The sequence below is a fragment of the Setaria italica genome, chromosome V, assembly GCF_000263155.2.
Source record: "Setaria italica strain Yugu1 chromosome V, Setaria_italica_v2.0, whole genome shotgun sequence".
Lineage (NCBI taxonomy): Eukaryota > Viridiplantae > Streptophyta > Magnoliopsida > Poales > Poaceae > Setaria > Setaria italica.
In genome coordinates this window covers 9,544,204-9,556,868 of record NC_028454.1, presented here as the reverse complement: position 1 = coordinate 9,556,868, position 12,665 = coordinate 9,544,204, and the positions used below count along the sequence as shown (strand labels likewise).

The 12,665-nt window shown below is 44.7% G+C and overlaps 2 protein-coding genes and 1 pseudogene across 2 annotated transcripts; 1 reads left to right on the top strand and 2 right to left on the bottom strand.

The window, feature by feature from the left end:
• Positions 1–2,121: 2,121 nt before the first annotated feature.
• LOC111257411 (transcription initiation factor TFIID subunit 15b) lies at positions 2,122–5,986 on the bottom strand. Its single transcript, XM_022827119.1, is given in 8 exon segments — positions 2,122–2,483; positions 3,190–3,268; positions 3,482–3,632; positions 4,089–4,161; positions 4,209–4,246; positions 4,248–4,887; positions 5,502–5,757; positions 5,833–5,986. Coding segments are annotated over 8 exon segments (1,413 nt in total). The 5' UTR covers positions 5,897–5,986; the 3' UTR covers positions 2,122–2,371.
• A 748-nt stretch (positions 5,987–6,734) lies between these two features.
• On the top strand, positions 6,735–7,330 carry LOC101774223. Its single transcript, XM_012845939.1, has 2 exons — positions 6,735–6,856; positions 6,940–7,330. Exons 1-2 carry the CDS (start codon positions 6,735–6,737, stop codon positions 7,328–7,330), a joined length of 513 nt encoding a protein of 170 aa, XP_012701393.1.
• Positions 7,331–10,542: 3,212 nt separating this feature from the next.
• LOC105914377 lies at positions 10,543–11,890 on the bottom strand (annotated as a pseudogene).
• Between the last annotated feature and the right edge of the window lie 775 nt (positions 11,891–12,665).

The following is a 12,665-nucleotide window of genomic DNA, read 5'->3' as shown; positions in this document are numbered from 1 at the left end:
TAGCGAAAGCCATGCATGGACACTTGCTATGGGTCTACGCTGTCTGATCTTATACAGTTGTCATCCTATGTACATTGGCAGATTGGCTGATCTCTTTTTCTTTTACACCTAACGTTGCACTTTTCTCACCTTTTATTTTGTTCCTATAGCTATATATATTTTTCTATTTTTATTTTTGTTATATTTTATTAAAAGATTTTTTGAATACAAACTTTGTAACAACCCCAAACTTAATTTAGTACAAAACCATGTTATTATGAGCATCATTAAGCATCTAGGCATGTTTAATCATGTTAAGCGATCAAAATATAAGGCTATGCTCTATTTTTAGAGAAGGGCGGCAGACCACACCTCATGGTAATACCGGACCACATCTATTTACTCAACGTGGATCAACTTGATATTATGATTATTGTAGGCGAGGGTGATGACTGGTGATGCATTCGAGTATTGCAGTCGATGTACGAGATGCGTATGATGATTAGATTTTTTTCGCTATGTGAGCACATAATTTGTAAACCATGTACCTTTACCTTAAGGTCCTTAACTGTATACTCCTTCCATATCGAAATATTTGTCGTTATTGAATTTTTCTCGTAACGTTTGACCATTCGTCTTATTCAAAATTTCTTCCAAACATATGAAAAAATAAGTCATTATTAAAATACCTTTGATGATAAAGTAAGCCACAAACAAAATAAATGATATTTGTATAATTTTTTTAAGATGAATGGTCAAACATTGTGATTGAAAATCAACGACGACAAATATTTTGGGAGGTAGTATGTGATGATGTTTTGTGAATAATCGTGTATGACAACTCATTTGGTCAAGTGGTTGGTAATTCGGTTTAGCTTGTTTGCTTTAGATGGTTCCTCACAAACTTTATTTTTTAAATAGATATAGTGAGCAATAATGGTAGAGGTGAGTAATGCAGAAGCACACGTAGATGTTTTAATTTCATCTTTTTTTCACAACAGCAGTGCTAGGTGATCTAGAAATAGGCATATATAGAAACATAAGCAATCAGTGGAGAGTAATTTAGAAACATAAGCACGATCTAATGGCAGTCTTTGTTTGGGTTTTCATGTGTAATAACATCCGGATCTTTTTTTGAAACAATTAACATCTTGACTTGTTTTGGTGTAATGACTGTGTTAAGATTTTGTAGAGATACTTTGCTTTCTTCTCTTTGATTAGTTTGGCCAACCTGTTGTTTGTTGCATGCCATTCCGGAGGTTGGTGACGAGAGTTTTTCAGGATCGACCCTAACTCCCCTTGACATTTCCCATTGCTTGCGGAGCGGGCCATAGGCCTGACAAAAAACATATGAAATGAAACATGGGATAGCGAGGGGTATTATGCGCAGGCGGCAGGCCAAAGACGTCAAAAGGGCTGCTTCCGTACGGCACTCACAAACTTTGTGGAGAGGCAATCAAGAAATGTCATACAAATAAGAGGCCAAATACATTGTTCATGGATAATCAAAATATGATGCGCGACCTTCAGAACTTCAGGTTAGCGACTTCACGTGAATGGGCAACCGAAAAATGGTCAACTCACAATGCGCCCCTTTGATTCAGAATCGCCACTTTAATGTAAAGAGCAGACAACGCTGCAGAATGCCAAATTGTGTTGCTGAGATAACCACACAACGAAGCTGCAGCCTCACACGGTCACACCAGATCCAGCAGTTTCGTGTACACGGAATTTTTCTTCACTAGGGCAGAACCATGTAAATATGTAATCAACACCCAAAAGAAAAGGTTCTGTGCGATCAAAATTTTACCAAGAGGCATACAAGTCACACTACCTATACGAAATCAGAAGTTAGCAGGAACCTAAACTAAGTACATGCTACATTCTACTTCAATCCCACGTCCGTGTGAATTGCAACGGATTTGGTGCATTCTGTGCATGCTAGTTGATACGTTTAATATTATACACCTGATAAACCTATCACATGACAAAACCGGCCTGCCTGTTCTTCGCAGCAAAATCCAAAGCTTACAGGAGTGATCCACCGGCTGAGGTACCATGTGGAGTGTAAGCATTAGATAAACAAGGAGAACACAGAAATATATAGGTAAGCAATCATAACAGTTCGGCACTCACCTGAAATAACATCTCAAACCTACCAGCATTTGGAGCTTATATCCATCTGCCTCTATGCAAAAATTCATATAACATAGATCAATCACTTTTGGACAAACAAACATCCGACCAAGACTGGTGTATGACAATTTAACATAAGTCTAATAATGAAAGCTGACAACCTACCTTATGCGCCTGTATGAGAGTACAAGTCCATAGGACAGGAATAGAAATGGTTTCTCACAGAAGACAATCATAGTAATAACATTTGCTGTTTTCAGTATGGTCGTGAACGCGAACCACCACCCTGGTTTCTATTGGGTCCATGTCCACCCCCATCTCTGTAATTGTCCCTGCGACCGCCACCATAGCCACCACCACGGCCACCACTGCACCCCACATACACAGTATGAAAAACAAATATAAGCACCATACATGTGAATCATGATGTAGAACACAAATACAAACACATTAATCATGCAAACCGGTTTCTTTCACCCTTGCGCATTGCCATACAATTATGAAATAGCAATCACGGTTCACGGATCACAAAAACAGCTCCAAATGAGGAAACATTAGCACAAGAAATAACTGTTTCCCTTGTCAATCCCCTGTTCCCAGATATTCAAACCTATCTTTCCTACCATTAGTGAACAAATTATATGATACTCCAATCAATCAAAAGATCGCTCTGTTCAACTGCTTTTCTTCAATTAGGACACAGCTCAGGCAACAAGAGCTACTTCAGCATTCAGCAGCATATAACTGATAGTTATACATCATAAAAGGGCCTGAAGTGCGAGCACAAGTTAGTCTTATTTACGACATCACAATTTAAAGTTGTTTGATTTGAAATATCCAGTACTCCACAACTAAAGTTGATTCGAAAGCCAGATCAAATGGAAGTTAACAGCATGCAGCATATAATGTTGATCACATGAATGTTTTTGTTTCTGGACACAATTACCCTTAGTTGCTGAAAAAGTGTGTTGCAAATGATAGTCCCTAGACCATGTAATTCCAATATAACATGCTACTTGATTCAAAAAAATGTCCACAATTCACATCTAGCAGATAAAAATGAAAAATACTTACCCATGACCATAAGAGGGTGCTCTGGGTGCTGATTTCTCAGCCATCACAACACTGATTTTATAGCCTCTCATGTCATAATCTGCAACATGAACAGAATAGCTGCATTAAAAACTGAACTGGACTAATGCATTGGACAAATTGATATCATTAAACAGCACAAACTCAACAGTAATCTCATGTCATAACTCGTAATCTTGAACATGAACAGAATAGCTGCATTAAAAACTGAACTGGACTAATGCATTGGACAAATTGATATCATTAAACAGCACAAACTCGACAGTAATCTTACTGTTGTAGAATCCACCAGCTGAATGAGCAGCAGAAGGATCTTCATAAGCAAGGCAAGCATCTCCTTTTGCTTTTCCAGAGTCATCAGTATAGATTTTTATGTTCCAGGGCCACTGATCTTTATAGCCACGTTTTTGCTTGATCCTTCCAACCTTTTAAAAAGTAGTTGCAAGCATTCAACAAGCAGAACCACAAATGCAAATGATAAAACGAAAAAAAGTAGCAAAGGAAAAGAAACGCACTGGTTTCACAACATGATAACTCATGTAAAAAACAAGATGCAACCCTAAAAACATAAGAATATTTACAAAGACACTGCATAATGTAAAATCAACTGTATTCTATTCAATATTTGAGGAGAAAAAACAGTTTCATAGCATATAAGTCATATAGCAACAAGATGAAATTCTGAAAGTATAATAGTCAAGAACACAGTGAAACATTAAAACCACTATCTACTCGATAAGATATTTCTATCATCAAGATAAACAGAAAAAGAATTATAGAACTAACCAATTCAGTTGGAGAACTATTAAGACATATACAATTCCAGAGAGCAATAATCTCGTAAAATATATAAAAGGACGTCAAGTAGAATTAAATTATACCTGGCCGATTCCTCCAAATAGCTCCTGTAATTCTTCAACAGTGACATCTGGAGGCAAGTTTGAGATGTAAATCCTTGCGTTGTCACACGTCTCATCACAGTTTGCATCGCACTGCTTAACCTTTGCAGCTGGCTCAGGAGCAGCACTACCAGTATAACCACCGCCTCCGCCGCCGCCACCACCATGATAAGGTGGCGGTGCACCCCCAGAACCTCCACCCCCAGGCATGGGCCGACCACCATAGCCACCATCATATGTAGGAGGTAGACCACCTTGCCCTCCTGGGGCACCACCGCCATATTGGTTTGGAGCAGGGGCACCATAGCTTGGTGGGTATGAGCCTGGGCCACCACTATAGCTATTAGGAGGTGGCACTGCAGAATCTGAACCATAGGCATTGTTGCCTCCATAGGAGCTCGGAGGCGCCACGTAGTCACCAGCAGGCCCACCATAGGAAGGAGGCCCTTGTGGAGGAGCTTGTCCATAGCCACCTTCACTGCCCCTTTGGTTTTCCTGATCTCGTCCCCCATAACTGCCACCTCTGCCACCACGGTCATCAAAACCACGGTCACTACCACCACTTCGGTTGTATCCTCCTCTCCCACCACCACCACCATCTCTGTCAAAACCACCTCCTCCAGAACCGTAATCACCACCACCACGGTTGTAGCTCCCACCACCTCCACCAGATTTATTGTAACCACCACCGCCGCCGCCGCCTCCACCTCCACCTCCACTTGGGCAAGGTGCTCCACACTTATTGCACTCAGTCCTCCTCGCAAAGTTCACATTGCCACAACTGCATCAAGAATTCATAGGTCTCTTAGGAAACAGAGACATACAGGAACTGGTTATACTAAAACATTTAAGCTTTATGCATCATGGAACAAGTAAAGCTGCATAAAGCTTATGTTCAAAAAAGAAAAAAACTAGAGGTACATACAAAAATGGAACACCTATAAAAAACAATAGCCATAAAAGAAATCTAGACCCGTCTTGTAACCATAAACGAGCTTATACATTTGTGCATTACTCCAGAATGGCATCCGATTCAAATAAACTTAGAAAGACATTAAAATCTAATATTGAAATAGTCATCAACAGCTCGTTAGTCCCAACTAGCCTTTTGAAATTATAATCACATCTAGAACCCTAGGCTCCAAATCATAAACCTTATATACATGGCTGCAAACCAACGTAAAGGAACATGGAGCTAGTTACTATACACCATCTCGCATACAAATCATTATCTAACAGCCTAATAATTTGATCATCAAAACACCACACAAAAAACAACATGAAACAGTTTAACTTCTCAAGCCTACACACCAGAATTCGCAGGACAGTCCATAACAGCATCATTAAATCAGCCTAGTCTAACAGAGATCAAAGAACAGGCAATCCTAAACGCACCTCGCATCAGGGCAAACCCAATCGCCCTCGCGTCCTCCCCCGCGGCCGCCACCGCCTCGGCCACCTCCACCTCCACCTCGGCCTCCGCCGCCAAAGCCGCCGCCTCCGCCTCCACCTCTACCTCCCCCACCGCCGTAGCCTCCACCGCCACCTCCATATCCTCCTCCTCCTCCACCACCACGCCCTCCGCCACCGAAGCCGCCGCCGCCGCCGCCTCCACCTCTACCGCCCCCACCGCCGTAGCCTCCACCGCCACCTGCACAAGCACAAACACTCAGACGCAGATCCAGAGAGACAGAGACGCACGCAGGCCGCAGGATCCAGACGCGACCTCGGCCGCCGTATCCGCCGCCGCCGCCGCCGCGGTAGTCGTCGGATCCGTAAGACCCCGACATGGGCTCACGACGCGCCTAGGGTTTGGGACCGTTCGAGAAGACGGGGGAACAGAGTGTTCGTGATGCGGACGGGTGGTCTGTGGATTAGGGCAAAAGGAAGCCGCAATTGCAGCAGGGATAAATCTGCCTACAGTAGTGGGCTGCTTTGGAGGAGGCGGTTGCAGTTGGATTCGGTTTGGGGAACTGGAAGTGGGCCGACTCCTTGGTGAGGCCCAGGTGTGCCACTCTCTCGTTAGGTGGTGATAGGAAAGACCCAACATGTTTTGGGCTTTAGATGTTTGGCCCAGCAAATATGGTTATGGCTATCGTTAGATTATTTAAAAAAACATTCTCGTAGATGATGGTCGTTAGACATGCGTGACCTTAAGCACACGGGTAGCACAATATTCGGAAGCTACATTTCTCGTTATTGGATGCCGTCAAGCATGTTTCCATTTTGTTGATCGACCGACGATGTGACTTAACAATATATACAGTATAGTCAGCAGCAATGGATCAAGTTCATCATGATCACACAATCTTTTTGTTAGATCAATCATTATCTAATCTGCAGCGCAACGTGACGCAGTCTCCTGAGCTCCAGTCGAAACAAACTGGGCATCACGTAGCGTGCTGCCCGATCGACAAGGCGGCCACGACTGATGATCACCCACCACGCCAACATGGCCGCACGTCTGCACCGATTTTTTTTTAACATTCTGACCCTCACCCTGTCTTGTATATAAACCGTTTGGCTCCCGCCATTCCCAAACAACCCAAAGCTCAGGCCATCTCCTATCTCGACCTCCTCCTCCGATCCGATCCTAGTGATCGATCGAGCGCCGGCCACTAAGCAACAATGGCGGCCTTCCTCCCCATCGCCGTCCTCATCTCCCTCCTCGCCGCCGGCGCCACCGCTGACGGCTACGGCAGCAGCCCCAGCCCCTCGACACCGCCACCCCACACCCCGCCGCCCGCGCCGTACACCCCACCGCCCGCCCACGGCGACGGCGACAAGAGAAGCTGGTGGTGGTGCGCGTGGAGGGCCTCGTGCTCTGCCAGAGCTGCGCGAAGCGGGGGTCGCCGAGCCTCGACGGCGCGGCGGCGCTGCCGGGCGCTAGGGTGACGGTCACCTGCCGCGACAGGAAGAACCGCGTCATGGCGTGGCGGTCCCCCGCCGCCGACTACAACGGCTACTTCCTCGCGGAGTTCGGCGTCGAGCGCGCCGGCGACTTCTTCGGCAAGGACCCCCGCGAGGCCTGCTTCGTGCGCCTGCTCTCGTCGCCGGACGCCAAGTGCAACGTCGTCACCAACATCAACGGCGGCATGGGCGGCGCGAGCCTCCGCGACGAGGGCAAGCGCTGGACCGACGGCCGCGGCATCGAGAACGTCGTGTACGCCGCCGGCCCGCTCGCGTTCAGGCCGGAGATGTGCGCGCCCACGCGCCACTACTGACGCGTGAGAACAGTGTTCATGGCACGCCATTGATGAGCACGCATGGGAGTTACTGATCCGAGAAATGCGATTGATACGTCGTCCGGGGTGGGATTTCCATTCTTTTCTGCTGTTTTTCACTGGTGCTGTTTGTGTGCAGCGTGACATTCTGTGTAAACTAATTTTGATTTGGTATGTGAGAAATCTTAATTTGTAAGCTTTGATTTGAACTGCACTTTGCACGCAGCTAGATTTATCAAGTCTGTCGATTGCTGTCCAGCCCTTGGTTCAACAATCATGCTTCCCACATCTGAACTGTCTCATAGTTCTGTTAGTAGCATGGCATGAGATTTAGAGCAATTTCGCAAATTGAGAATATGTATGAAACAAGGCGCGCGCGCCCACAGATCGATCGATTTGCTTTTGAACAGTCACCGGGATGTCATCATGGAGTGTGATGTGCAAGTTTAAATGCCCTCTGGTCTCTGCACGAAGTGTCGGACCTGTTCGGCTGGACTTATAAGCCGGCTGAAAAGCTGAAACGACTGATTTGTTGTGAGAGAAAAATACTGTTCGGTGGCTGATAAGCCGGCTGATAAGTTGAAGCGAACGGAGCGGGGGTTACTTCACGGCTTCACCTTGTACTACTTTGTATCCTGATCCTGAAATCTGTCTCATTGTCAACCAACTAGTAGTTCGCTTCACGTGAATACGAAAACAAATACAAAGTCATGACATGAATACGAGAAGGCAAAGTCGCAGAGATCTCGGTGGCTTCATGTATGCAAATGATTTTGTTGGCCATTGACCTTGGCTCCTTAATTATCAGTATGTGTACTCATCTTCTTAGTAAAGAAAATGTGGGTGAAAATCTGTAACCCCCTGTGTATATTCTCAAGCACAACACACAGGCGATCAGGGCACCGCTGCTTTGCACTTCAGTCTTCAGCTATCACTACCATCCTTCCAGTTCACAGACTGACACATACGGTGCATGCAATGCTCATCTAGCTAGGCAGGTAGCTAGCTAGCTACTCCTAGTCAACATCCAACCAGAAGACTCCATGTTATACTCCACGTTACTACTCCGCGCATGACAGCTTCTGGTCTTCTGCCTCGGCATGCAGAATGCAGCGAGCAGCCTAGGACCGAGCAGCATGCCATGCAGTCAATAGTCATGCACTTGAGCACTTCAACCCTCGGCAAGCAGGCAATGCACATGCATATGATGCATATATGCTTCACGCATATATAGGCCATTAGGCATTCTCAAATGTCTATATCTATTTTCCTTTGTCTTAATAAATGCACATAGTGTAATCGGAAAAGTAAAATTTACGTTATAGTATTTTAAGAAAAACATTGCTAAGTTTTGTTCTGAAAAGCAAAAATTTGCTCTAGAAGTTTTGGTGTTCATTGCTCATTGTCTGAGATGCTCCAGAACTCTGATGGCAAATCGGCAATCACCGGCTACAGCCCTGCACCTGACGCGGCCCGGCTGTGTCCTCCCCGGCTACCTCTCGTGTAGATTCCGTGCCGAGAGCCCGAGTCTCGAGATCTCTTTCAAAAAGCGGCCCGCTCTCGTCAGTCGTCTCGAGACCATGGTCGCTGGTCGGCACCAGTCTTCCGTTGCTCATGGCGCTGGCCTTCTCGTTCCTCCGCAACGCCGGCACTGCAAGTCACAATAGCCCCATACCAAAGGGGCTCGCCGGAGAGTTGACTCCGGCGACACGCCTCCATGGCGCGCCTCGTTGAGCCGTTGGTCGCAAGTGGGTGCCACAGCCATGGCCACGGCCATGGCCTTCATGGCGTCGAGCATGTGGAAGGAGGACTCGAGGTGCGAGCGGAGGGCGAATACCGAGGAGCAAGCAGATGAAATGGCTCGAGGCGCTGGAGACTGGGATATTGTCCCAGTAATCGATCATCGGTTCATCGTGGTCGCCAAGGGGATCTTGTGGCATCTCGTCACCGTTCTCGCCGCCCACCAGGTGTTCGAGGAAACGTGCCTCCGCGGTTGCATACTACATTGAGGTGAGGAAAAAATGCCTGACATATTAGGACTTTTTAGCTAATTTTCCACTAATATTCTGGTTTATGTCGCATGTGTCAGATCTCAATTCGCTTTGCTCTTGACTTTTTAAAAGGTTGCCTTGCTAAGAGGTATGACTTTTAAATTGTAGCGCTTGGAATTTTTTTTGTCAACTCTCAGAAATACAAGGTCATTGCTCAAGTTCAGGCTATCATTTTTAGGTAAGGATAGTGAGGCAGTAAAGGTAAACTGCGTTATTTTTAAAGTCAAACAAAATAAAATCAGTGATGAGGGCACCATATAGCTTAGAAGAAGACAATAAATTGTGGTGGTTGAGGTCATGGATTCAAGCCCCCCTCTTCTTCAAATAACAAACAATAGGACAACTTGAAATGCACAGGAGATCGTGTATCCTAAAGAAATTAGATGCAGTGGCACCGCCTACCAAGTAAAATTGATACTCCTTTTACCTGACAAACTGTTCGGAGTATGATTGCCAATGTAAAGCCCACTCCAAACCCCAAGCCAGAAAAAACAAACAATAGGACTACTTTCTGCATGGAAGGACCTCTTTTCTAACTTTCTGTACAGTTTTTCTTTTAGTCTTTGTCATTGTCAGTGAATGGCTCTTTACGTGTGGAATTGAGAGGCTGGTCTTTGAAAAATAAAACGGGGCTATCTGTTGTTGACATCTCTGAATTTGGAGTAAGATTCGATTTCAACTAGCAACCCTTCTTCACTCAGGACGTGATGGTAAAACTTGGACATGGCCACAAGGTTAAGGATCAACTAAATCTTGAAAGTGAAAGCATTGTGAAACAAGGTCAAGTTTCTGTAAAATGAACGTATACTGTTTATAACTATGCTGTCATTAATGACGCATAGAGTCATAACAAAATTCATATTTTAAGAACGAAAGGAATTTTCATCATCTATGTATGCATCTTAAGCCTTTTTTTTAAAAAAAAAATTGAACTGGGTATCTGAAGGGCTTTCCCTTCACTTGGAAGGTAAAAGCCCCAGCAAGGACTTGGGTTCTATTAGTAGCACCAAAAATTTGGGAAGCTGGTACTTGATCGTTTTCCCTTGTCTGGTCACCGATCGGCTCCACTACTCAGTTCAGTATTGTGCTTCTAGAACGGTCGGCGGTGGATGGCATGGTAACGAGCCCGCTCTCCACACTTCCACGGTAACTTTCGACTTCAAGAAGAGTAGCGACAAGTACCACCGGGTGGTATAAATCCCAAGCTGTCACAGGAAGCTAACGCTACTGGTTCAGGATACATAAATAAATCAGAGGGAACTGTGTGGTCTGAACTCTGAAGGCTCACTGATAAGGCCTTGATGTTCGGTGAGCTCGCAGTTGTAATTTCTCATCGCTGAAACTGAAGCAGGAGAAGCAATCGCCTGATCACCTGCTTCTGCTCCGATCGGCTATGGATTTCAGGCGAGTTCATCTTGATTCCAAGTTTCCCCAAATTGTCTTGGCCACAAATGATACCGCATAGTGAGTTCAGGTGCCGACAAACACCACCCCAAGAGCCAACTGCTGTTTTTCTGTAAGGTTCAGTTCTGTTTTTGTCACAATTGGATTCAGATTGTTGCGTGCAAGTTTAGCCTAAGGTTTACTCAATGCACTGAAATAATGTCTGTTTAAGCTGGAGCTGGTACTTGAGAAAATTTAAGATGGTAAAATAGTCCTTTTCACCTTGAGATAACACTGCTATCTTTGGGATGACATACAGAGCAGAATGAACGGGAAAAGTGCAACCTTATCACAAACAGAGTGGACTTAAGCTGTCTCATCTAAAACAGAGTGTGACACAAGTATTTTATTATGGGAAATAACACCAAACTTATACGTTACATAATGGACTACATATGGATACAGAAACACTTGCGACTCCATCCATCTATGCGGCAGAAATGCAGGAACATGATTGCCAAAGCAAAGCCTACTCCAAATCCCAAGCCAACGAAGGTGAACAAGAGGATGGCTTCAGTTCTATCCTGCCACAAACTGTTGGATTCTGGATGATCTGATGCTCTTGGGGTAGTAGTTGAACCCGGATTGTCACATTGTTTGGGGACTTGACTTCCACAGAGGTCGGGATTGCCTTCAAAAGAATTGTTGGGAAATGACAAGAACTGGTTTCCCTTGGGTATTCTTCCAGTCAAGTTGTTGTATGAAAGATTCAACCAAGTGAGAGAAGAGAGGTTAATTCCTGTGGGATTTCACCTGAGAGATGGTTCCAAGAAAGATCCAATGATTCCAGCCGAGTCAAGTTACCTAGCTGTGATGGAATTTGCTCCGTGAAATTATTATGTGACATATTAAGTCCATGCAATGAAGAAAGCCTCCCAACTGACTCAGGAATGAGGCCATCAAATGAGTTATTTGAGAGATCAATTACTTTGAAAGTGGTTAGGATTTTTGTGAAAATAATATCAAACCCCTTGAATGTGATAGTGACAGTGTCTCGATAGAATCCTTGTGACATGTTTGTTTGATGCCCCACTATTTGTCCATCATCATTGTTATTTGCCATCATTGATTTCAGTTCAATTAACCATCCTTGTGGCAGGTGTCCAATGATGCTGTTGGAGGCCAAATCAAGTATATGCAAACTTGAGAAGTTGTTTATGATTTGACCATTCTCCTGAAGATCTGTAATCATGCCAAAGAATTGGTTAGATCTTAAAACAAGAACTTTAAGTTTTGGAAGAACCCCCAACCAGGATGGAAACGAACCAGTAATCTGATTGTTGCTGATGTCAAGTAACTCTTAAGTCTCGGCAGTTGGATAGTGATCTAGGCAGTTTCCCTGCTATATAGTTTGTGCTCAAATCTAGTGTCTGAAGCACACATGCTTCTCCAATACTGTCAGACAGTATCCCATGGATTCGGTTCCCTCTTAACTTGAGTATTCTCGAGTTATCTTGTATTAAGCATGATGGGATCATTCCACCAAAGTTGTTGTACGATAAATTGAGGATTTCAAGCCTTCTCGCACTACAACTTGAAGGTGGTATGTCACCATTTAGCACCCGTTTGCTTCCACTGACTTATTTTTAGCACCCGTCACATCGAATGTTTAGATACTAATTAGGAGTATTAAACGTAGACTATTTACAAAACCCAGCCAAGCACACCAAAAAGCTAGCATATACTTCCAAAGAAAGCTATTATATTGGTTAGTCGGGTAAGACTTGCTGAGTACCCCGTACTCAGGGTTATCCCTTGTGGCTATCTTTCAGAAGCTCCACAGGAGTCTACAGAGGAGGAAACCCCTGAAGCCCTAGGGGTATTGTTATGAGTCTCACAAT

What these genes read in the sequence shown, in the direction of transcription:
- LOC101774223 (XM_012845939.1), top strand. Translation starts at nt 6,735, where the DNA reads ATGGCGGCCTTCCTCCCCATCGCCGTCCTCATCTCCCTCCTCGCCGCC. An exon ending in CACACCCCGCCGCCCGCGCC is followed by an intron (nt 6,857 to 6,939) that starts GTACACCCCACC and finishes GCTCTGCCAGAG; the next exon opens with CTGCGCGAAGCGGGGGTCGC.